We start from the raw sequence: 26083 nt of genomic DNA on the forward strand, positions 1-26083 counted from the left end.
AATGTGGGGCTTAACTTGGTGGGAAGACTTCTAACATTCATATGAGTGAGCTGTTGGGACTTCACCTCTCAGCCTCTTAAACCAGTCAGCATCTCATCCTATGAAGCTTATGTAACAGTAATTTTAGGGGTGATTGTTATAAATGGAAGTGTTCAGTCTTCCTTTGCATACCTTGACCTTTGAGGTTCAGGGGAAGTCAAAACACTGCAATCCTGTTCATGTCTCCTCAGAAGTGCTGAGTTCAAAAGTTTAAAAAGGTAAAGGTACCCCTGACCATTATGTCCAGTTGCGGACGACTCTGGGGTTGCAGTGCTCATCTTGCTCTATAGGCCAAGGGAGCTGGCATTTGTCCGCAGACAGCTTCTGGGTCATGTGGCCAGCATGACTAAGCCGCTTCTGGCAAACCAGAGCAGCGCATGGAAACGCCGTTTACCTTCCCATCTACTTGCATTTGATGTGCTTTTGAACTGCTAGGTGGGCAGGAGCTGGGACCGAACAACGGGAGCTCACCCCATCACAGGGATTCGAACCACCGACCTTCTGATCAGCAAGCCCTAGGCTCTGTGGTTTAGACCACAGCGGCACCCACATCCCCATGGGACTTATATAGGAGATGGCAACTGAATACACTCTGGCAAACAGTACCACTCTTTTTATAATATTGATATTTTATTGCAACCCATTTCCCATAATTCACTTAAGCCATTTAAGCATTCTGTTATCATTTTCCCTAGCTGACACTGATTATAAAAATCTGTGTTCGTAATCAAGTAAGCCCAGTTACAGTTGCACCTGCCTAGAAAAAACAGGAAAACCGAATCCTGGTAAATTGATTAGGCAGCTTTATTAGTAGATAAGTTCACATCACACTGATATAGTCAGCCAAGGCCTTAGATGAATCCCACATGTCACTGACTATGCTGCACATAGCTTTTAGCCGCCAAAGAGCCTCTTGAGCAGTTACGGTATCTTGGTCCAGCCAGTTCTGATAGAGGCACAGCTTTGTGAATTTGATTTGTTCTCCACGTTGGGCTATGTAATTCTCCAGCTTCTTGGCAAACTCCAGGAGTCCAGCAGGCTTGATACAGTTAGAGCTGTAGGAAAATAGGGTTAGACTAGTTCATTGCTGTTTGCAGATGACATTTGAACAGAATAATGGTTCTCTCTACCCCCCCCCCCCATCACAGTAACTACACTAAGAAAACACTTGGTTTCATATTAATATGAATTAGACATTGAACAATTAAATTGTTCAAGTACTCGAAGTATAAATGCTTCCCAACATCAGCTTCAGAAAAATATACTAGGAAGAGACATTTTCCTTGGAAATACACCTTTCTTTAAAAGTAATTGGTGAATGAATGAAAATATGATTGAGCATTGGATCCTAGTACAGACATACCACTCTTTCCCCCATGCCCCCTTCCCAATTGGGCTCTGTGTTCAGAGGAAGAACCTACCTTAAATCCAGATGACAGATGGAAGATGATGAATCTTCAGAAAAAATGTCAGCCAATGCAACAAGCCTGTGATTTCCTAATAATGAGGGGTGGAAGAAAACCCACTATGAATGTTAGGGGATACATAAAGCACATAATTGCAAGTGGTAAATGGTGAAGCCATAGTAAAGCAGCAGCACTCAGGCCTGGTCTACTCATGCAGCATAATGAGGTGCCATAGTAGACTGCATCCCTTCAGGCAGGAGATTAGGAACTTACAATTCTTAATATTCTGCCATGGAAACATGGTAATAAACCTCCATAACGTTGGTGATTAAAGTTCTGACCCAGCTTGTTCCTTGCCATGCAGGGTTTTAAAATGAGGCTCCTATGTGCAATCTGAAGTGGTGAAACCCATTCTACCACTCATTGAAGAATGAAGTTGGATTCGATATTCTGGCAGTGGCTTATATTCCTTACACAGCTACCTAAGCACTGAATGCTTAATCTCATGCAACGTGAGAACACATACTTACCTTTGGCAGTCATTTGCAAAGTCTCAGTGCAAGTTACGTAACTTATTCTTAATCCTCTCTTTCAAATGATCAAGGCCAGTAAAGCGTGGCTTTCCATTAGCCTTCTGTAACGCCCTTAAAGGGTGCAGTAGTGAGTCTAATACTTCTCATGAAGCATGACTCCTCCTGTGACCAGTGAAGCAGCTGTTTACACCACTGAGTTCTTCCACTTATTTCTGCTCCATGTGTAGACTAACTTTACAGCAGACATAATTCAGCACCAATTCTGTTTCAGATCATTCTGAAACTAGACAATGATTTAAGCACGCAACATAAAAGCCCCCACATATTGAAGGATTTAGCATTCAGGAACCAAATTAGAAAGGGTGGCTAGTTGGACAGGTGAACTGGAAAAGGACAAAAATTGCCCTGGGCAACCTTTACCGACTTAGTGTGGCCTGAATTTTAGTAAGCAAGAGGCTACATGTGTCAAAAAATAGTTGTGCCTGAAGTCCTCAGCCTATGCCAGTTGGGCTTGAAGGGCAGGGGACAAAAGTACCAACATTCTTGATAGCATAGCATCCCTCCCCAGAAAGGTGGAGAAAGTATTCTAGGATAGTTGCTGTACATACCCAGCCTATTTCCAGGGAGTCTGAGGCTCTTCAGTGTTGAGTTCTTCTTCACGACGTTTATTATTTCGGACAGGAGCTCAGCAGTGCAGTTTTCAAACAGTCGACAGAATGAAAAGGTGATTTCTATTGCAAGAGAAAATGAAAATGTTCCTCCTGTCTATGGTTTGCAATTGGATTCACTGCATGCATAGCCCAATGAAGGCAGCACTACAGAGTGAAAGCACAGTGATAATCCAGTAAGGAGACTTAAAGATATACTAATGGACAGTGTATATAAGCACTCTTTTCTTCTCTCTCTAAGCTTTACACCCCTTTTGAATACACCTCCTTAGGTGTGAAGTAACTTTTCCGTCACAATGTGCTAGCTTTCTTTTTCTGACACCACTCAACCTCCATCAGGTAGAACTTCAGAGCTATATGGAGTACAGTGGTACCTTGGGTTACAGACGCTTCAGGTTACAGACTCCGCTAACCCAGAAATAGTACCTCGGGTTAAGAACTTTGCTTCAGGATGAGAACAGAAATTGCGCAGCAGCGGCGTGGCAGCAGCGGGAAGCCCCATTAGCTAAAGTGGTCTTCAGGTTAAGAACAGTTTCAGGTTAAGAACGGACCTCCAGAACGAATTAAGTTCTTAACCCGAGGTACCACTGTATGAGGGAAAATCCAGCTCTTCACAAAACTATTAAATTGAAACGACACAGTTTTTGAAACAGGATGACCACAAAACTTACAGGCCTCTGCAGAAATCTCCTCCTTGACTGCCTGCAACGGTGGTCGCTGATAAGAGCCAATACCAGTTTGGAGAAGGTAAGTGCATTTAATGTACCTTGAAGAATGGGATCCTGTAGCAGGAGGAGGACTTCTTTTGAGTGGCCAGAAAGGTTGACATCATGAAAGCTTAGCTTCTTCAGGCTTGGGCTGTACTCTGCAAGAGAAACAGGATCTTAAGAGAAAAAACATGGAGCCCCCTGCTGCTTACAGTTTTCCTGTTCAGTAGCATGTATGTTGACGATCTTGAAAAGAATGCTTTAGACTAGTTTAGCTCTGCCTGCAGTTCACACAATAATCTTGTATGCCTCGCTGACTGAGGACCAAAGATGTTATTATCTCTTGGCAAATTGCTAAAATTGCTGAGCAGCTGTGGAAAAGGCAAAATTGCTTCCATCATACCTTTGAGTGCCTGTAGGAGAAGCCCAACTTCTTGAGGACAGGAAATTGCAACGCTGTCTAGAGAGAGGCTCTGGAGAGACCTTGAGGCCTTCAACACAGGCACCAGGAGACTTGTCTGAAGAGGCTCTCTAGGGAATCTGATTTCAAGGTGTTCCAATTGGCTCTCTAGATCGGGGGGACAGACAACAACAACAATAATATTGTTTGATTAAAGTTGGAAGTAATGAATTAAGGCACATAAAGTGGGGGGAAGAGGGAGAACGCAAGCTGGCTTTTTCCTGAGCCACCACACCATGGTTGGACGCAGTGGTGAGGAACCTGTCCACATGTTGTTGGACTACAGTGGTGCCTCGCAAGACGAAAAGAATCCGTTCCGCGATTCTCTTCGTCTAGCGGTTTTTTCGTCTTGCGAAGCAAGCCCATTGACGGATTAGCGGATTAGCGCTATTAGCGGCTTTTAGCGGCTTATCGGCTAAGCAGATAAGCGGCTTAGAAAAAAGGGGGGGGAGGGAAAAAAAGTCGGAAAAACTCGAAAGACATTTTCGTCTTGCGAAGCAAGCCCATAGGAATTTTGTTTTGCGAAGCACCTCCAAAACGGAAAACCCTTTCGTCTAGCGGGTTTTTCGTCTTGCGAGGCATTCGTCTTGCGAGGCATTCGTCTTGCGGGGCACCACTGTACAACATTATATCTGACCATTGGCCATGCTGGCTGGGACTGATGGGATCTGAAATGAACCTAGGTAAGAAGACTTAGAATCAGATTCCAAATCAGGCTGTATCACTAACATCATTCACTTCCTCTAGCAGGCCAAGGTGTTCTATCTCAGCAGTTGTACCAAAACAATCAGGAGCTGTTTGCATCCACTGCATTGACTGTGCAGACAGTACAAAAAAGAAATGCTTTTCTGCTCTTTGAGAGGGCAGGAGCCTCCTTAAAAAGAGGCTGCAAGATAAGCAGCAAATTTGAAGTGACTAGGCGGCCACTGCAGTGCATAAATGAAAAATTAAATGATCTCACATATGCAGGAAAGGAAAGCGAATGATAAAATGTTTGTCCGGAACTGGTCAGTGCATTACCTGGAATATCTTCTTCAAAGGGTGACGAGTCCCAGCTCTCTTCCGGCCTGCCCCGCTCTGTTGCGGTTTTGAGATCAAAGCTGACCAAGAGGGTCTGAAGTAATGGCACAGCACTCAGGAAAGCATGAACAAGATTCATGCAGGGGACATGCGAGAACATGTCACTGATGCGCACCACACGGAGGCGGTAATCGCTGTGGCGAGACAGGGCCCGGAGCCCAGAGAGGATACTGAAGATGCCGGGGCCCAAGCCTGGAAAACACATTTTAAGAGGCAGGAATAGGCAGTGAAAACACACAGCAAGATTATTACATCATATATCACCCCCTGAAGGTTTTTGTGGTCCTTAAGCCCCCCACTCCCAAAGTTGTCATTAAAAAGAATGGATTATTGACTACTCCAGTGAGTCCCCTGATATGATGCCATGAAGTAAAAAGGGTTTTTGTGTTTCTCAAGCTTCCCATTTTCTATTTTTAGAAAGTTTTTTTAAAATAATAGGGTTTTGTTTTTTTAAAAAAATGAAAGCTTTTTACTGATTACTCCTGTAGGTACCCCACTATGATACTTGATTCCAAAAGGTTTTTCACACCCCTACAAGGCCTCACCCATATCTGTCCATTAAATTTTGTAAACTGCTTTGAGGTTTTCTTTCTACAACCCAAGTGGTGCATGGTTTTAAAGAAATGAATAAATAAAATGGATTATTTATTTATTTATTATTATCTGAATTTAATAATGAATGATACAAAACTATTTAAAACAGGATAGAAAAAATGATGGGGAAATCTTTAGGAAAGGAGCCTTGAGAAATGAAGTTGCCATGCCCCCCTTTACACTTTGCTTACAATTCATTTTGATACACCCTGAAATATGGGTCGATGTGGCTCTCAAAAAAAAAGAAAGAAAGAAAGCTGCCTCTGCTTTGCTAAAAACACTGGAAGACAAATGTTTGGTTTCTCACTCACCATTCAAAGACAGAACAAGTTTTTCTAAAGACACCCAAGAGCTCAGCAGGTTCCCCAGCATCTGGCACGTATTCCTGGTCAGAGAGATGGAGAACACTTCCAGCGTGGACACACTTCGGAAATGACCCATTGTTTTCAGAGAAGGCATCCCAGCAGATCGGGTTCCCTCTGTGCAAACCATACCAGAACTACTGGCAGCCTCTTCTGAGAGACGGGAACAGCTAGCAAGGCTTTCTTCCTCCTTAGCATTCCTTCTTTCGCTACACGGTGTATTCTCCTCCTCTTCCCTCGCAATCGCAAAGACAAAGTCGTAAAGGTCTTCTGACTCTGCAGGGACTTTGCTTCTCCTCTGATGGCAGCTGCGCTTTTTTGCTGTTACAACTTTACGCCTCTTTTGATATTTTTCCGAAGTAGGGACATCTTGAAATGTCTTTGCTGGGATAAAAGTGACAGATCCCTCTTCAGCACTATAACTTTCTGAACATGAGCTCTGCTGCATTTTGCTTTGCCTAGAATTGCAACCCAAACTGCATCCCACCGGGGCTTTTAGAGTTTCGCTGCTAGCTCTGGCCAATTCTACTGCATTTTGAAAGCCCGGAAGAGATTCTTGAGGCACACTAGGTAACAGTTTCTCATTCCTCAGATCACTATTATTATGTTGGCCACTGACTGATCTCTGAAATAGCTGTGTTGAACCCCAAGGCTCTTCATCTAGCTTTTGGCTCTGGTCAACACATTTCTCTCTGCACAGATGGCAAAGGTTTTCTTGGTCCAGGAGTGTTTTTCCAGGGTGCCAAACCCCAGCACTCATTTTCAGAATGAGGGCTAAAAGTGCTGGGTCAGGGTCAGGCCAAGAATACATAGAGAGGTGGTTCACAGCCCCATGATGAATTAGGCGATGAAGGAACGCACTCAACTGTTGCCTAGTAGACAGACTGGAGGAGAGGAGGTGACGGAATGTCAGGGATGTGAGGGAGACAGCCAAGTTTTCTAGGACACTTTGATTGTGTTTGGCCATTAGCTCTGACACTCCCTCAAGCATGTTGTAGATGGTAAGCTGGGTAACATGCCGCGAAGTGTGCAGCAGGGGCAAAAAGGAAGGGTCACTTAGGCGCTGGTGTAAAGAAACATCCAGGATGCCACGCAGCACATTTGAGAAGAAAGTTTCAATGAACTTCTTCCTCCAACACTTGATGCTCTGCAATCAAATTGAACCAAACTGTGATAAATTCATTGCACCACAGTGTCTTACATCACAGTTCCTGCTGATGTGCATACCAAAGGTAGGGGGGGGGGGGGGTCATGTGATGGTATACATAGGGGGGAAATCCCTGAAGATGGAAAACACTCAAGTCTGAGAAAAAGCTATGCACAAATTCTTCTCCCTGACATCTAATTATCTGTGGGTGAGGATGTTTTTGTATGGAGGAGCATTCATTCTAGTCTGAAGTAGTGTAGCCTAGGTACAGGTTTACTACTTCAGTGAGAACCTCATATTATTTACAGGACAAAGGAAATCTTATTAAGCATTTTAAAGTAAAAACAAAATGGAATCTAAGACCTAGATTTACAGGAGTGCCTGTAAATCACATTCTCACTGCAGTTAGGTTACAAAATTGTGTGAGCTTCTGACAGTCCAAACCATACATTAATTTTGTAGTAATTAGAAGGCAACAGAGGTCCTGGGCTCCTAATAATCTTAGTAAACAAATTGCATGTGTTCATGAAATCCTTCTCTTTAATTCCTTAGTGTGAACCCAACTTGAGAGGCTAACTTCTCGTTTACTCTGCTTTCCACAAACTGGAACTATCTATAGTAGGGGCTGGGATCTTCTGACCTGGGCCCAGATGCGTCTCCCCATCCCACTTAATTTCATGCAGCCAGCAGACATTTCCAGGGAGCTCCTCCCCGTCCCCATACCTTCCAGCAACCACATCCAACACACCCTGCCCTGCTGGCCTTTCCCTTGGGGAATGGCCACCAAGAATAGCTGCCAGTTGGGTGCTGCCGCTGGCAGGTGCTCCAGGTACCAACCCTCCTCTTTCTGACTCTCTTGCTCTGGGGAAAATATTGCCAGTGGCAAGTGGCCCCTGGAAGATTGTCCACAACAGAATGTGGTCCTTGGACTGAAAAGGTTCCCCACCCCTGGTTTAGATTGCATTCCCATTTACACATATTTTGGAATAAGTCTAATTGAAATCAGTTAAGATTGATCCAAAGCATAATCACAGTTGGCAGATATAAAATCCATTTAGCCTTGAAGGTGGGAAACCTGGTTGTCTCAGGTATGTCAGCTTTGTAGTTTGCCTCCATAACCTACCTCTAATCTAGAAGGTCTTGTTTTCATTATGTCAAACCAGAGCTTGCACCATATAGGTTGGGTTGAGAGACCTGAGGAAACATAACACATACTTTTAAAAATCGACTATTAAAATGTAAATCTATACCGTTAATTATATGCATACAGGTAAAATTCCTAACTAATTACACATAACTTGTAACATAATTAAAGCAAGCATTCCATCTCTGATGAAAGCACCAGACTTCAGAATAGCTGAAGCTGCAAATTCAGTGTCAAAACTAGGCTTCAAATGTAAACACTGAGACTTGAAATTATTGCATAGGGTTTTTCGTTTATTATAGAAGTTATCTGTTAGGTTATTCCATTTTGCACACAGGAACCCTATGCTGAAATGACATTTACTCAATCCAGCAAGCCCTCAGTCAAATTGAGATTTGAATCAAGACAGGCTTCATGTTAAAGTGCATTATGCACTTCTTAAGAATCATTATTCAGATACTTTAAAGGGTGTATCTTGAAAAGTGGGATTTATTAAATTATAATAGGAATATTTGATATCTTCAGCAAAGGTTACAAAATTGTAAGGGAGCTCATGATCTAGCCCAATCTGCTAACCTCTCCTGTTGCAACTATTTCCCAAATCCAACTGAAATGAATTTGGCAGCAGCATGAAACTATATTACTTGATATCTGTTCTTTTCTTATGGAGCTCAGACTAACTTTTTAGCCTGAGAAGATGGTGAGGCTGAGAGAATGACTAGTCCACTGCCAACCTGTGACCATGGATTTGGATATGGAATATAGGATAGGAAGCTGCCATATATAGATTTAGGCCTTTCATTTTTCTAGCTCAGTATAGCCTATAAAATGACTGACACCAACTCTCTGAAACTCTGGTTTCAGAAAGCTGGTGCCAATCATTTTATAGGCTATACTGAGCTAGAAAAATAGCTCTGGTTTCAGAGAGCAGCATTTTCTAACCCTATGTCCAGTTGTCAGGTCTGAATCTGGGACCTTCTGTATATGCTCAACCCTGAGATAGTAGGAAAGTTAATCCCTTCATTACTGTACTACTTGAGTTCTTAAACTAAAGTACTGTATGTTGTCTGCTGCTCAAAAGGTTCTGATAAAGCTCTTAAATATCATAAAAAATAATAGCTAAAAACTATGTCCTGAAACCCATCTGCTTTTGATCAGTGTAGCTTATTTGTGCTGTTGAATTCAGTAAGTATATTGCCTGAAGCTACAATCCTACGCCCTTATGCTGTGATCCTAATCCCCATTTACCTGAAAGTATGCTCCAGTAAATTCAATAAGTTTACTTTTGAGTAGACCTAAGATTCTGATGTTACTTGGGAGCAAGCCTCCCTGAAATCAGTAGAGCAGACTTTAGAGTAAACATGCACAAGATATACAGTTCAACACATTTTACCCTTGTCAAGAATGGGAAAAAAACACTCAACCCAGTTTATTGACACCAGGGCAACAGACATTTGGGAATATGGAGAGCAAGGATTTGTCTCAACCACAAAATGAATTAAGCACACTTGGTGAAGTGTGAACAAAATAAACTTTTTAAATGCACTAGAGAGAAACTAGGATAGCAGACAACAGTTTGCTAGCACTATTGTATCCCCGCCTGTCCTCCAGACCAGCAAAGTAGCTCACCCTTTTTCACAGCGGTCTCCTCAATTCGCTCCAGGTAGTAGATGTTAAGGAGAGGCAAGATTCCTTGAAGTATCGGACCTGGAAGTGCTTTTGCGGGGAGAAATCAAGAGAAATCTGTATTTCAGTTAGAGAAAGGAGGGGTTTCAGGTGCCGCGGCCTATTTAGGGTGCCCCGATTCCTGGCGTCCTTTAGGATAGACCCTCACATTTAAGAGCGCAAGCACAGTAAGTGCCCGTAAATCCTAATTCGGGAGAGATCAGAGCCGGTCCCAGCTGGCTCCCTTTCCCCTTCTTACCCCAAACCTCTCTCTCCACGCGTCCCATGGCGGAGCTGACTGCCGCCGCGCTGAGCTCAAACAGGCTGAGGGGGCTCCGATCAGAGATCTCTTCCGCAGACTTGGCCTCCATACTGTTCAGGCTCCTGGTCTACTCAGCGAGAACAGGGATGGGCTACGCCATCTTGGGAAGGTCACTCATTGTTATGCGGACGTATGATGCTGCCATACTGAGCGGGTCGACTGTTTCCCCCGCCCCTCCTCCTCCCTCCTCCCCTCGGCGCCATTTTAGCGGAACTGGCGGCGGCCATCTTGGTAGAGTCACGAAAAGCAATGTGTACGCCGGAGGACGCCGCCGCCACCCCGCCCGCGTACGTCGAGAAAGGGAGCCATCTGAAGAAGGTCGCCGCCGTCGGAAAGCGCGCTGTGAGTGGGCGGGATTTCCGCCGAGGTTGCGGGTGACCCTTCGGCGTCCTTCTGGGGAAGCGGAGCCAGGCTTGAGGGAGATTTGCGGCGATGGGGCGGCAGGATGAGAAGGCGCTGGAGGGCCGGAGCGGGGACCCCGAGGTGAGCGCAGCCCGGGAGCCGGCGAGGCGAAGCATCTTTGCTTTGGCCTCCGGGATGCGGGATGGTGTGCTTTCCCTCCCCCTCCTTCCAGCCTCCCCACCTCTGGGCCTCCCTCTCTTCCCTCCGGGTTTCTTTTCTTTTTCGTTTCTTCTCCTCACAGAGCGACCGTTGGAGACCTGCTCATGGCTTAGGCTGCAGCCCTGAACGCGGGAGCAAGCTCTGCTGAACGCAATGGGACTTGCTTCCGAGTAGACGCTTATAGGCCTGCCCTGTCAATGGGCCTTCTTTACACGGTCCGAGTGCCGTAGCGGGTGGGGTAGAAACAGCCGTGGGCGAGATGCCTCCCTCGCCACCGGCTTTCTGGGTTTTCCAGAGCTGACCCATGACTGGAGGCAGAATTCAGTCTTCGTTGTGTCTCCTCTCGACACTCCCCTGCTTTCTTCCTGATAATCGCAGTTTAATCTCTCTCTCTCTCTCTCTCTCTCTCGTGCCAGAGGCCCTCTTTTTATTATTCCTCCCCCCCCCTTGATCCTTCCCTTCTCCGAGTCATTTCCCCCCTCCCATCTTGCTTGTTCTCATTTATATTTATTTGTCACCATTATAACAGATAGTGCCAAATATCTGTTCTCCGAAGCCCAGAATGGAGTACAGTGAAAATTAAAACTTAACAGGTTTTCATTAAGTCCTGACTTCCGTGTGTATATGTGCACACACGTGTTCTGCTCTTCAAGTAAGAGATCAGCGGTTTCTACCCCTTCTTTTTAATAAGTGGTCTCTGCCAGAGGTTTGCTGTTTAATATATGTGTTCTGCCCAGTGCCTGATGTAATATTCTGGTTGCAAATATTAACTATTATACAGCTGCTGTTCTTTTCAGCATTGCTACAGTTTATATCTTGAATTCCACTATAACTGTATTTGTATGCTTGTTGTGGCTGACAGTCCTTTATTTATCCTGTCCCATATTATGTTGCTTCACAGTATGTTCAGTAAACTGCTGCCTCTGACTCTCCCATCAGTCTTTACCACATCCGTTTCTCAGTTTGTTCTACCCATATTTAAGAGGCTTTCTTAAATAAGACCTGTGGCTTAGCCTTATTTCCATTCTGCTCCTTGACAGGGTATCTCCAGTGCATGAAGAGCTGGAGCATTTCCCATGAGTTTTGATCTGGTTCTAGTTAAGCCATAATTTCCCCTCAGCATGGGGGGCCTATTTCCACAGCAATACTGTGGTCACTATACCTCTTGCCACCAAGTCCCTAACAGGTTAGAAAGATGCCTAGTGAAAGGTTTAAACTCCAGCCTGTTAAAATGTACATATACATTGGTTTTGAATATCAGTTTGAAGGGACCCTTTTAAATAAATATCTAGGAATAACAGACATTTTTGTTATAACAGACATATGTGTGTGTTATGAAAGAGAAGTTGTACAGTACTACATAGTGGAAATGCAAATAAGTGGAATTGGTTTTGATATGGTTAAGTATACTCTTATTATGGAAATATCATGACACTTACGAGTCTATTCTTATTTTCTTGCATCTCTATCCAGGAGGAGGAGGAGGAAGAGGAGCTTGTGGTAGGTAAACTTTATTATAATGACAATGGGGAAAGATTAATCCTTTGAGAGCAGCAGACTTCTTAAACCCTAGTCCATAAAATGTCCTATTTGTATTTAGAAAACCAAGGAAAGGTATAAAAGGCTGGGGGTAGGGAAGTACAGACATGCCTTGTTTTATTGAGATTTTGCTTTATTGCGTCTCACAGATACTGTTCCTTATGAGGACCTGGGTGCAGCTGCAGGCAGCCTGACCACTTACAGGGGAAGGAAGCTCCCTGATGACCTTCTTCAGGCCACAGGAGTAGAGCTAGCTACAGCTGGAACTGAGGTTCCCTCCCTCCTGCTCCTGCAGTCAGGGGGGAGGCATGGCTTAATAGGCTACAGTATAGTGGAAACATAACTTTTATATTCACTTGGGGGGAAATGGTTTTGTGTGACTCACTTTATTGCGATATTTGCTTTGTTGTGGTGGTCTGGAACTGAACCTGCACTGTCTCCAAGGTATGCCTGTACTTTGGTTCAGAACTGAAAGTGCATTAGTTAAGTTTTAATACATAGCTACTTTGCTGTAGAAAGGTTATTTGCATCACATTTTGCCATACAGAAAGTGCCATTCACATCCTGTCTGTCTTCAGGATCATAATGTTTAATAAGTGATATTTATATTGACAACTTAAATAGTTTTGAATATCTCTGGAGTCCCACAACAGTTTCTGCATATGTATACTTACTGGCATAGGAGTACATATGGATTCTGGCAAACTTGGGTGTAGCTTGCTTGCTTTCCCAACAGTATATAACTTTCACCTAGGCACTGATAAGTCACAAAATGATAAATCAATAAACAAATTGTGTTTGTCAAGTGTGATACAAGTGCTGTTTCTTCTCCATATCTATTTTGAACGTTTTATATAGTGAGATGTGGTGTAGTACTGCATCATAGGCTTTTCCTACTTTCAAATACTGCAGTTAAGGAGGATATTTATCAAACACCCACAGCTTGGTTTAACCATAACATTTCGCCCACAGTCTAGCGCAAGAATGAAAGCCATCTAGATTAGAATCCATATACAGGTTCTGCACCTCATTTAAGTTAGGCCTGGTTCACATGCTCCTTATTTATAATCCTGTTTTGGCTCTTTATTCTACCTTAGAAAAATGATTGTAATTTACCTGACTGTAACACTAATGTTGGGGACGCAGGTGGCGCTGTGGGTTAAAGCCTCAGCGCCTAGGACTTGCCGATCGAAAGGTCAGCGGTTCGAATCCCTGCGGCGGGGTGCGCTCCCGCTGCTCGGTCCCAGCGCCTGCCAACCTAGCAGTTCGAAAGCACCTCCGGGTGCAAGTAGATAAATAGGGACCGCTTACCAGCGGGAAGGTAAACGGCATTTCCGTGTGCAGCTCTGGCTCGCCAGAGCAGTGATGTCACGCTGGCCACGTGACCCGGAAGTGTCTCCGGACAGCGCTGGCCCCTGGCCTCTTGAGTGAGATGGGCGCACAACCCCAGAGTCTGTCAAGACTGGCCCGTATGGGCAGGGGTACCTTTACCTTTACCTTTTAACACTAAAGTTGGAAGTGTAGAGGTAGAATATTTTGACAACAGGACTGTTAATGCCTGGCATTTTAGATCTCATCATTTGTATGCTTGTCATTATCATCTATCCAGGATGATTATATTATAGCAAGCTTTTATATTCTAGCTTGTGGTGGTAAAGTTGAACCTCTCTCTTAGCAATCACTCATTTGCATTAACTGTGCCTATTTTATATCTTCCTTTTTGTCCAGGATCCTTTAACTACTCTAAGGGAGCATTGTGAACAGATTGAGAAATGTGTGAAAGCTCGGGAACGTTTAGAGGAGTGTAATGCTCGAGTGTCATCCAAGTCCCATACAGAGGAGAAGTGTACAGAGGAACTCTTTGACTTCTTGCATGCTAGAGACCATTGTGTAAGTTTGTCTCAGAGTAATTTCTAAGTGTGAACAGTATTCTGTGGCCAAATACCTTATTTCTCCAGTGTTGAGCCACAGACACTTTATTGAATGTCAATATAGATTGAATAACTGAAGTGAAGTACTATTTTGACATTTATCTTGTGGGTGTGGAATTACACTGTCAGCTTTATAAATTAGTTTTATAGAAGTGTTATTATTAATGATTTCATTTCTACACAGCTTTATATTTTAAAGGAAAAATCTCAAAAGCGGTTTACACTGCATTAAAACATCAAATAAAACAATCCAGAATAAAACATTACTGAAGAAGGTCAAATATAAAGTATACATTCAAAGCAACATTACCAAGAGGAAACTAAGATATTATCTTTTTAATATTCTTTATTAAAAATATAAAGAATTATAAGACAAAAGAAGAAAAACTAGAAAAAAGAAAACATAAACTTACAAGATTTTTATAACAATATCCTAAAATAGTATCTTTAAAAAATTCAAAATAAAACATTACAAAGGAGTGTTGCGTAATAACGATACAGAGGTTTATGAAATATTGGCTTGTTGCTTCTAAAGTACATTTTTCTGTAACCAGCTTTCTTGATTGTAAGTAGGCAAGAATATATTGTGCAAGAATGCAGTTGGTTCCCAGAGGGAGCAAAACAGTAGCCCTCCTCAGGTATTATACTGAATAAAACATGTGCTAGCTTTGCCCTCCATTCCATTTGATTGCCTGTGGGAGTTGAAAGATAAATTCCTGAAGTGCGGAGCCTTTTGCACTGTGTGCATTTTAGAACACTGGTTTTCCATGGTTCTGAAATGTGTGTGGAGTCTCGACAAGCACAGGAGGCTCCCTGTTTCAAAAGTTCACCCTCCCCAAATTGGTGGGAGATGGGAAAAGTTAAGGGACAGAGCTAGTACATTCATTCCAGCTTCCCCCATCACATATTTCTCTTGGGTATAATGCCTAAAGAAGGCTATTAGGACTAATGTATGTGTTGCTAAAGAAGCTCCTGTTAATTTAATTTGTTCATCTTTTGGTTTTTCAGGTGGCTCATAAACTCTTCAGCAAATTGAAATAAATGTTAATATAAGCCTGTGTCGTCCTCATGCATAGCTGATGAAAACCTGAGTGTTCAGTTTGAGTAAACATGCAGCTCTGCACATGTGATATGAAAGTGAATGCAACTAGCTCTGTGGTAATTCTGGGAGAATTTAAGAGTTGCCATCAGGATACATCTGTTATGTAGAAGATTTGTGGCTGCTTAACAAAGTGTTTCTGTAGACTTCTGATATTAAAGATATTTCCTGTCAAATGTGAAAATGTTTGCTTGTTATGACAGCCAAGACATCTTAGCATGCTCTGAAGTTAAACATAAAAAATTAGGCAATTTAGTAATGCAAAGGATCCATTTTTTCATGACATTGAAAACTTTTAATTGTATATAGATCTTCAGAAAACAGCAACTAATATCCTTAATAGTAACTGTGAGGGAGAAACCAAAGAGGAGGTCAGAACAGTATGTATAGTATAGGTGAAAGAAATATTGGAAAGGATGTAGGTGGTTAGGTAGGTTGTATGTGGACAGTATGTGGCTTTAGGGTCCTAAACAATATAGTCCTGTGTGTGCTGCTGGCTACCTCCTCTTTCCACAATGTCCATTTCTTTCTCTCAATAATATGCATCTTCCTATTCTTTTATAGTAAGTGTGGGAGATAGAATCCAAAATTTAGAAGAGATTGCAGATTAGAAGAGATCATGTAGATATGTTTACATAATAATAATATGAGCGGAACCTTTCTTAGTGAGATATATTTTTAAATTGCATTCTGTCTACATAGTCACGCATGTAACCTGAAAGCTTATATGTAATCTTTCCCATGCTTCACATGCTGCCTATGTGGTGTCTATCCCAGCTGTATTTGCAGCTGCCTAGCAGCTGTGTTTGCCTGTACAGCTGGAGACATTCCTATACCAACATCAAACTTACATTGAACGAATCCTAGGAAGGAAATAACTCCCCACTGTGGAAGATGGACGCAGAATCAAATCAGCTGAGTTCCTACACTAGCTGCTTTTATTTCAAACAATTCTGATGACCATGGTACCAAGTTTGCAACATGTTCAGGCAAGCTACTAAGGCTTATTTTGTCGTTTTGTACCATGGGCCCCCATTTTCCTTTCTTAACATCAGAGCTACAGTCTCATCAGTGTCAGGCCTTTTCTTACGATCTGGTCAGGTTTCAGCCGTATCTGAAGTAAGAGCACCTCTGAAGAGTCCTTGGCAACGCCACACGGACCTCTGGAATGGCAGGAGTGTGTGAGAAGAGGGAAGCTGATCAGAAGCCAGTTTAACAACCTAGTGTCTGCCTGACCTGCAGACATCTTGACACAAACTGGGAGAAACTTCAGCCACTAATTTTTGAATGTCAGACAACTGCTAAAAAGGATAGGTGTCCTAATTTGAGGTAACGATATCCTACGGAAAACCTCTAGGGTAGATTTCCACTTTGAGGACACAGATTCCTGAAGGTGTGATTGTTTCATGTGAGAGACCAGTGAATTACCTTTTAATGGCAGATATACAGTAGTACCTCTGGTTACAAATGCTTCATGTTACGAGCTCTGCTAACCCGGAAGTAGCTGCTCCTGGTTGCAAACTTTGCCCCAGGATGCGAACAGAAATCCTGTGCCTCCAGTGGGAGGCCTCATTAATAAAGCAAGCCTCGGGATAAGAACGCTTTCAGCTTAAGAACAGACCTCCAGAACGAATTAAGTTCATAACCAGAGGTACCACTGTACTTTAGGACAGTCTGTACTTTAGGACCAGTCTTCCATCTGGGTCCCCTCCAGATGGACTACATCCGTCAGCCCTGGCTACTCAAGGACATGCCTCACCAGGGTGGCTTGCAGGGACTTTTAAAATCACACAGGAGTTTTCTTTAAACTAAGGAAGAGTTGTTAAATGTCATAAACAAACTTGGGTTACCTTACATATCAATTCAGCACTGAAAATATCAATTCTGCTGATGAGCCAACATTCCATGTTTGCGACTGCTCTATTATGGGCACTATGCACATCACACACATCATCATGGTGTAGCCCCACAGTGCTATCAAGCTGAAATTGGGAAGAAAAAATGAGCTCCTCATTTGGTTTTCACATAATTGAAGAGCAGATGCAGACCCATGCAGCCAGAAATGGAAAAGTTGCGTCTCTAGGCTCTGTCACCCTAAACTTGCTGGACCAAGGACACCTGGCTGGTGCCTACCAGATGTTTTGGACTACAACTCCCATCATCCTCTGCCCTTGGCCATGGTGCCCGAGCTGCTGGGAGTTGCAGTGAAAGGCACTTCGTCGGCTGCCCCTGCTGCAGACCTAGGCCACTGGCCGTGCGTGTTGGGGTCCCACCCAGAAGGCCTGGACCACAGGTTCCCCATGCCTGTGCTAGAGGTAGCAAGACGTGGTAACCTGTGCCCGAAACGACCTGCTTGAAATGAAACCTCCGGCGGCACGCGTCTCGGCAAGAGCGAATTCTCCGACACCTTTGCGGTACATTCCTGGCGCAAAATGCACGAGGCTCCGGCAACCCGGCGTCCACCGGAAAAGATGCCCGCTCCGCCCCGACGCTAGGCAGAAGAGGAGGAGGAGCTTCTGCGTCGGCCGGCGGGCTGTCCTCATTGGCGCTGGAGCCGAGCGATGGCGGCTGCACGTACTGCAAGCGGGAAGGGGCTGCTGCTGCAGCTGCTGCGGAAAGAGGCGGCTTTGCCGACGGTCCCGTCCTTCGCCTTCGTTCCCCGCCGGCACCGACACGCGCAGAAGAAGAAATGGGTGAGGCGCGAGGGACGCGGACCCCGACCCACAGCTTCTGCGGCGCCCTCCCATGCCCAGCCCAGTGAAGCCCCGCCCCGTGCCCTTCAGCGGGTCCCCGCTGCGTTGCCTCCTCCGCCCCCCGTGTTTTTATTACCCACCCCGATCTCCGTCCAGTCCTCGGCACTTTGTCCCGGCTCTGCCATCCGGCCTCTCCTGCCTCGCTTGCCGTGGCCTCCGTTATGTGAAATTAAGTTAGGGTGTTTGCCTGGCCCTTTTAGAGAAGGCTTCTTGGTAGGAGCCCATTCTCTAGAGCAGGGTTTCCCAAACTTGGCACTACAGCTGGTTTTGGACTACAACTCCCATCATCCCTAGCTAGCAGGGCCAGTGGTCTAGGATGATGGGGATTGTAGTCCAAAACCCAAGTTTGGGAAACCCTGCTCTAGATAGGGATGTTGCACTCCAGCTGCCATTGGCCCCCAGCCTGCATTGTTCCTTGAGTTGTAGTTTTCCTTCTTCTGTTGTGACAAACAGCTTCGAGGCTGTTGCAAAATATGGCATTTCACCTGAACAAATAGCTTAGTTTGTATGAGTAAGGTGCAGAATATGGACCTCCTGATGGTAGAACCCACATAGAGTGTGTGTGCCCATAAGAAGGGAGCTGTTCCCTGCTGGTGCTATCTCACGGGGATGTGGGTGGAGGACTTTTTATGGGTCCGTCCCTGATGTCAGGATGGGTGGGAAATGCCAGCGACATTGGCCCTGGTCTTGATTTCACTATGCAGTCATACATCCAAGCACTGTAGGGCCACATTATGGTAAAGAGGTGTGTGGTGCATATAATGCCCAAACATTATCAGCACTAATATTTTACCTGTTGCACATTTTCATCCATGTAAAGGCATCCACCACTCCTCGTGTGCCTTGCACCAGACGGGCTCTGCGGGTCTTCGACATGACCTATGGTGTACAGTTTGGCAGCCTCTGGCCCTCGATCCGCATCGGTCTTCTCTCAGAGCAAAAATATGGAGCTCTTATCAACAATTACTGTGATGCACAGAAGGTCACCCAGGAACTGGAAGAAATGCAGGCAGCAGATTTCATCTGGGAATCTGGAAAAGTAGAGCAGGACCTGGATTCTGCAGTTGAGCAAGGTGCCAGTGAGCCTGAATCATGCTCAGAAACTCAGACTGAACCCTCTGAGCCCCAAGCGCAACCTCCTCATTCTCCTTTCATATCCATCAGTCCCAACATAAAATGTTACACATTCCCCAAAGGAGATATCAGCCTTTTCCATCCAGCAAGGTTTGTAGCTGATTTTGGGTGAGGAGGTGGGTGTTGGGGTGCTCTTCAGCATTTGTAAGATGAAAATAATTGCACTGGGCAGAATCCAACTTAGCCCATGGATTTCTTCTTGTACATTGAAATATTCTCCTCCCCATCCCCCTAAATCTGTTCTGGGGTTCTCACAATCCTCCAGAGTAGATTTGGGGAAGCGTCAGGACAGGACACACACAGAGGGGTGGGGATGGGGAGTCCTGTTACACAAGTGGAACTCCTTATTCTGATGGGCAGCAGTGGTTGAATACTGCCCATTACTTGCAAACGTCTAAAATACCTGATTGCTGCCAATGACAACAAGTGGATCTTTTGCCTCTCAGTTGTTAAGGTGCTTAGTTCTTGCTTCTTAACTTTTTTCACTTAGTAAAGCTGAGTGTAGGGACAGTCTTCTCTCCTACGAAAATATGGAATAGATGGAAGGGAAGCTAGATGGTGTCAAAGCCCCTGGTATTATATTGTGTCAGTGTGGTGTAGTGGTTAAGAGCGGTGGACTCGTAATCTGGGGAACCGGATTCGCGTCTCCGCTCCTCCACATGCAGCTGCTGGGTGACCTTGGGCCAGTCACACTTCTCTGAAGTCTCTCAGCCCCACTCACCTCACAGAGTGTTTGTTGTGGGGGAGGAAGGGAAAGGAGAATGTTAGCCGCTTTGAGACTCCTTAAAGGGAGTGAAAGGCGGGATAGCAAATCCAAACGCTTCTTCTTCTCTTACTGGCAGAACCCCACCATGCACGGGTGCGTGAGCATGAATGTTATATGCCTTAAACTGAGTTAGACGTTGGTCCATGTATCTCAGTATTGCCTACACTGACTGGCAACAGCTCTCCATCATTTGTCTTTCCCAGCTCTACCTAGAGATTCAAGCTGGAACTATTTGCATGCAGAGCGTATGCTCCACAGTTGAGCTGCAGCCCTTCCATACTGCCAGTGCATTTTAAGTAGGAATTGAGGCTCAAATTTCCTGTGCCTGCCACGCTAAACTTCATCTGTTCCCTTTTTTCATAGACCAGACATGTTAGGAGTTCTGGGCTATTATCTTCTGGATGCTGCATCCGTCTTGCCCGTCTTGGCTCTCAATGTGCAGCCTGGCAACCTGGTCCTTGACCTTTGCGCAGCACCAGGGGGAAAGATGCTGGCCCTTCTGCAGACTGGATGTTGTCGTAAGTAGAATTCTTATGCTGCCGGTGGTGCTCAAATGGTGTAGACAGGACCAGTTAGTGAAAACTGTTTTTACTACATCTATCTGGAAAGAGTTGAAAGGATAAGATAGTCTGGTGTGATGCATCATGTTTGCTTCTGCTTGTGGTGCAGTGCCATTTTGATTACACAGGTTACTCTCCAGAAGGCCACCTCAGGGAAGGTAGCAGGACATTTTCTCTGGCCTCTTCCAGCTCCAACAGCTCCTTCTCTCTCTGTAGAGCAGGGGTGGCCAGAGCACCACATTCACCCTTGGCCAACTCTCCAGGCCCCACATGCCAAGAGTGGGTGTGACCCACACTCTTGTGCACGCACACAGAGGGCACACACATATTCAAGGCACACACGTTCACATGCCCACCCAGCACTATGTCTGCATTAAACATATAAAATATAATTTCCTATTATATGTCAACATGGGGCGACTCTCATTCTCCCAGCATCCTAGATGTCTATCTGGTGGCGGAGTATGGCAAGTTGTTAATTCTGACAAAAATATATATATACTTTTTTGGTGTGTGTGTGTGTGTACACATACACACATTCACACACTGCCAAAACTGATGGGGTCTTCTTTTAAGGAGGTTGGCAACATATTCATTGTTTCTCAGTCATGTGCAAATTTTGGCTTGTTGATTTGGAGCCTCCGAGAATCTGTCTGCCCTTGGTGTATGCTGTTGCTGTTCTTTCATTAGGACAGCTGGCCGCCAATGACCTCTCTGTTTCCCGCACTCGTCGGCTGCGTCAAATTCTCCATAGCTACCTTCCGGAAGAGCTCAGCGAGATAGTGAGGATTACATCATGGGATGGAAGGAAGTGGGGTGACCTGGAGATGAATACTTACGATAGGGTAAGCATTGCTGTAGATAACATTACTGGGAGTAGCCCATTAGAAGAGCGCCAGCAGGTGTCTGCAGCTATTGAATGTATGATCTTTCCCCCATCTCTTGTACAGAGCACAGATTGCTCCTTTAGAATATATTTGCACCTTTAGCCGGGGGTGGGGGGAATTGTGACAATGGATGATACTGAACTTAGTCATATTCAGAGTGGACCCCCTGAAATCAATGGACTCAGAGTTAATACTTTGTTGAACATTATCTGGTGTGTCTATAGCCAAGACCTGTACTTTCTGCCACATCTGATAACTCCTTTACTGGTAATGTATGTAACTTTGGTTCAGAGAGTCCAGCTGAAGTCCATTTCTATTGTAAGCACCCAGCTATTAAAAATAATAATTCCCAAGCCTTTTCCTTGATGTAGGAAAATAATAATTTTAGTTATCAGAATGTGTAGTTCTGGGATACTTTGAACGTCATCTACCTATTTTTACTTCCCATCTTTCCTCTAAGACAGGCATGGGCAAACCTGGCCCTCCAGCTGTTTTTGGGACTACAATTCCCATCATCCCTGACCACTGGTCCTGTTAGCTAGGGATGATGGGAGTTGTAGTCCCAAAGCAGTTGGAGGGCCAAGTTGGGCCATGCCTGCTCTAAGGAGTTCAAGGTGGTGTATATGGTTTCTCCTCACAACCCTGTGAGGGTAGACAGCAAGATGGTGACTAGAGCCTAAACTTGCCCAGGCAATTTCATGATTGAGTGTGGATTTGAACCTGGGTTTCCTTTGGTTTTAGTCCAGCACTCTAACCACTACACCACAGCGGCTGTATGAGTATTACACGCAAGAGGCTTAAGAACAGTTGCAGTTGTGAGTGGCAGGAGATGGCCTCCAAGATATCATCCAGTAGTGCCTTAAGGAGCCTGATGAGAAGCTGTGTGATGTGGGACAAGCTGTGTGGGAGGGCACAAACAGGTAAAAATCCACCGAGTTTAATTGGAATATTTGCCCTCTATCCCATGCAGGTGCTTGTGGATGTACCATGCACAAATGACCGTCACTCAGTCGTAGAAGAGGACAACAATATGTTCAATCAAATGAGAAAGGGGGAGCGTCAGATGCTGCCAATGCTCCAGCTGGAGCTGCTTGTGTAAGTGATCCTGACCTTATGTGATACATGTTAACTTTTGAGCTACACCAGGGTTTCACATTAGGGCTTTATTAAATCATTCACAGCATTGCAAATGAGTCCACAAAACTCTACAAAGGTGCTCGTCTGCCTGCCATCCTGCCCACATACAAATGTGTATGGCTCTTGTGGCTTAAAAGACAAAGGGTTGCTTTTAATTAAGTTTTACTTGGAGTAGACTCATTGAAATTCATTGCTATTATTGTCTTAGGCCCATTAATTTCAGTGGGTCTGCTCTGAGTAGGTTAATTAAATACAATTCAGAGGATCCAACTTCAGTAATGCTTCCTTGCCTACTCTTCTGGAGGTGATTTGGTGACTAGGAAAATATTTCTTTAAAAACCTGGAGTTCTAGCCAAATTGGAACCCTTACTTTAATGTAATTATCCAGTAATCTCCTGCTGCTAAGTTAGATTCTCCTAAGTCTATCGCAAAGTATGATGGTTGTTTTCATGTTGTGTAATTATTCTGTACGTTGTCTTGTGAAGCTGATGTGTCTTGAGATGTGAATCTTTAAATAAATAAAAAGTTCTTTCTGTTCCTTTCCCAGGGCTGGGATACTTGCTGCCAAGCCAGGCGGAGACGTCGTGTACTCAACGTGCTCCTTGTCTCAGCTCCAGAATGAGTACGTGGTTGAGAGAGCTGTGGAGCTACTAGCAATCCAACATGACATTAGCATCCAGGTTGAAGACTTGAGCTGTTTTCGAAAGCGGTTCCAGAACACATTTTCATTCTATCCTGACTGCAGACTTGGGGAACTCATCCTCCCCCATCTCACAGCTAACTTTGGACCCACGTATTTTTGCAAATTGCACAGATTGAATTAGAATGGGCATGGCACAGCACAAAAAGTGGCCTGGGATATTTCCAACTTCCCTTGGACACCTGTCTTTTTGAATAAAGACTATGATGCAGCTTGCAATAAAAACCAGCATTTTGCTTAATTGACCCCACACCTGTGTGCCATTAAAAAAACCCCCCACATTACTCACTGTCTGTGGTTGCTACCAAACAAACTCTTCACTCTACAGATGGGTGGAAGTCATGTCTACAAGCCTTTGATGTGTGCAACTATCATTGAATACCACCCATGATTTCTGCCATGTATATTGGCTGCATAGGAATATTTTTTTTACATAAGCCCATATGCTGCAAGTGGAATGTAAACCACTCAAGAGATAGAAGAGTATGATCCCAAAAGCACAGAATAAAAATGTGCAAAAATTGTAACCTTTTTTCTGTTTGCATACTTTACACAAACTTCGCAGGAGGAGGAAGACTAGTGTGCACCTTGCAGAGTTCCTCTTGCATATTAGACATATGTTGTTGGAGTGTCCATTTTCTAAATGTTCGCTAAACTTTTCTGAGAACTGACTACCTGATCTAGACCCTGTGTTTGGGTGAAGATACAAATACTTTCTTCCTGTCCATAATGACTTAATAGGCTGCTCAACCGCCACTTAAGACCTTTGGAACCAACGGCTACTGCAGGAAAGAGGTTATATGCATGATGTGATTGGAATCTTAGACATGGCTGCTTGAAACTGTCATCTGGTGGATGACATAATATAATTGCACCATCAAATTTATTGCATGTATTTTCAGAGGAAAGTCCTCCAGCCTCCCCGGGAGTTCAGGCTGGTGCTGTTCATACTAGAGAGGCTGGAAGAAGCAGTGCATTTCTGGCAGGCTTGCCCATGTATTTCTCAGCATGGGACTGGACTGGTTTGGACATGATTGAAGCATCGAGTGTGTGTGTGGGGGGGGGGGGGTTCTTAGCCAAGTTTTGTTTCAAAAATTAGCAGCTAGACAGGATAAGATTCCTGTTTTTTAATCTGTCCAGCCATCAACCTGTTTTGTTATTTAGGGGTCAGTGAGACGTAAGAATTTTTCCTTGAAATAATTTTTCCGTTCTTAACTATTATTATTTTAACTTCTGATCAAGGTGAGGGTGGATGTTGGTTGCTAGACAATGGAAGTGTGGCTCAAACCAGGAATACAGTGGTAATAATAATATATAATAATAATAATTTATTATTTATACCCCGCCCATCTGGCTGGGCCTCCCCAGCCACTCTGGGCGGCTTCCATAGAAAGCAAAAATACAATAAAATATCACACGTTAAAAACTTCCCTGAACAGGGCTGCCTTAAGATGTCTTCTGAATATCAGGTAGTTGTTTATCGCTTTGACATCTGCTGGAAGGGCGTTCCACAGGGCGGGCGCCACTACCGAGAAGGCCCTCTGCCTGGTTCCCTGTAGCTTTACTTCTCGCAATGAGGGAACCGCCAGAAGGCCCTCGGCGTTGGATCTCAGTGTCCAGGCAGAATGATGGGGGTGGAGACGCTCCTTCAGGTATACTGGACCGAGGCCGTTTAGGGCTTTACCTTGGGTTGATAACTTAATTTGTTCTGGAGGTTCGTTCTTAACCTGAAAATGTTCTTAACCTGAGGAGGTACCACTTTAGCTAATGGGGCCTTGCACTGCCGGAGCACAATTTCTGTTCTCATCGTGAAGCAAAGTTCTTAACCTGAGGTACTATTTCTGGGTTAGCGGAGTGTGTAACCGGAAGCGTCTGTAACCCAAGGTACCCCTGTATAACCTTTTGGTGGACATTTCTTTAAAAGGCTGGGTTACAAAGATAAAACAATGGTATATTAAAATGTTAGTTCTCGTACACATTGTGCTTTTACAAACATATTACTTTGAAAGTGTTTTTGATGGAATCCAAAACATGTTGAAAACCAGAAAGTGGCAATCAGATGCCAGGGGGAAAAAAATGTAAAGTGGTTAATTAGCATGCTTTCAGCTTTCATGTATTCTTGGTACGTATCTTTTTGGCAGAATTCAGCATGCTGTGTTTGGAAGTGTAGAGGGGCTGCATTATGTGGATTATACACACAACCCAGTGGTTTCCAATTAGTGGTCTACAGACCCTAGGGGTCTGTTGCACCATTCACATAAGAAAAGCTACCAATAGAAATATATATTTTTTCAAAGTCCATGGCTTGGCTTTTGAAAAACGGGGTCCACAGTACATAGCTGATCAGGAACCACTGCTATACACACCTGTGAAGTTCACTTTACCACTGTACATCGTAGACCATGGGTAGGCAAACTAAGGCCCAGGGACCAGATCCAGCCCAATTGCCTTCTAAATCCAGCCCACAGATGGTCCTGGAATCAGCATGTTTTTATATGAGTACAATGTGTCCTTTTATTTAAAATGCATCTCTGGGTTATTTGCAGGGCCTGCCTGCTGTTTTTACATGAGTAGAATGTGTGCTTTTATTTAAAATGCATCTCTGGATTATTTGTGGGGCATAGGAATTCGTTCACACCCCCCCCCCGAAATATAGTCCAGCCCCCCACAAGGTCTGAGGGATAGTGGACCGGCCCCCTGCTGAAAGAGTGTGCTGACCCCTGTCGTAGACCTTACCTCTAGGATGCATAGGATATCTACATAGCTGGGGAAAGTTAGATGATCAAAAGACTCATTCTCATGACCAGGGGAGGAGAAGAGGCTGGGGTTGCTGCACCTTTAACGTAGAAGGGAGAAAATCAGCTGCTGGGGCTTGTTACGCGAGTTACA

General features: G+C 44.4%; 3 protein-coding genes across 6 annotated transcripts; 2 read left to right on the forward strand and 1 right to left on the reverse strand.

Moving 5' to 3' along the window:
* Positions 1-825: 825 nt before the first annotated feature.
* Positions 826-10307, reverse strand: LRRC41 (leucine rich repeat containing 41). Of its 2 annotated transcripts, XM_079982476.1 has the most exons (10): positions 10065-10307; positions 9770-9856; positions 8120-8190; positions 5799-6996; positions 4834-5085; positions 3757-3921; positions 3413-3511; positions 2587-2709; positions 1461-1536; positions 826-1094 (listed from the first exon to the last, which is right to left on the reverse strand). In XM_079982476.1, the coding sequence occupies exons 1-10, from the start codon at positions 10174-10176 to the stop codon at positions 860-862; spliced, it is 2418 nt and encodes an 805-aa protein (XP_079838602.1). In that variant the 5' UTR covers positions 10177-10307; the 3' UTR covers positions 826-859. The 2 variants fall into 2 exon arrangements, with proteins under 2 accessions (XP_079838602.1, XP_079838603.1); XM_079982477.1 differs by lacking the exons at positions 9770-9856; positions 10065-10307 and adding an exon at positions 9389-9744.
* A 63-nt stretch (positions 10308-10370) lies between these two features.
* Positions 10371-15441, forward strand: UQCRH (ubiquinol-cytochrome c reductase hinge protein). 3 transcript variants are annotated; one of them, XM_079982479.1, is made up of 4 exons: positions 10371-10610; positions 12162-12188; positions 13956-14117; positions 15167-15441. In XM_079982479.1, the coding sequence occupies exons 1-4, from the start codon at positions 10560-10562 to the stop codon at positions 15197-15199; spliced, it is 273 nt and encodes a 90-aa protein (XP_079838605.1). In that variant the 5' UTR covers positions 10371-10559; the 3' UTR covers positions 15200-15441. The 3 variants fall into 3 exon arrangements, with proteins under 3 accessions (XP_079838605.1, XP_079838606.1, XP_079838607.1); XM_079982480.1 differs by having other exon boundaries at positions 12168-12188; XM_079982481.1 differs by lacking the exon at positions 12162-12188 and having other exon boundaries at positions 10374-10610.
* A 1889-nt stretch (positions 15442-17330) lies between these two features.
* NSUN4 (NOP2/Sun RNA methyltransferase 4) lies at positions 17331-23721 on the forward strand. The gene is given in 7 exon segments (XM_079982478.1): positions 17331-17781; positions 17784-17950; positions 18831-19234; positions 20274-20428; positions 21161-21315; positions 22328-22452; positions 23042-23721. Coding segments are annotated over 7 exon segments (1449 nt in total). The 5' UTR covers positions 17331-17615; the 3' UTR covers positions 23319-23721.
* The last annotated feature ends 2362 nt before the right edge of the window (positions 23722-26083 follow it).

This window comes from Podarcis cretensis, assembly GCF_951804945.1.
Source record: "Podarcis cretensis genome assembly, chromosome: 6".
Classification (NCBI taxonomy): domain Eukaryota; kingdom Metazoa; phylum Chordata; class Lepidosauria; order Squamata; family Lacertidae; genus Podarcis; species Podarcis cretensis.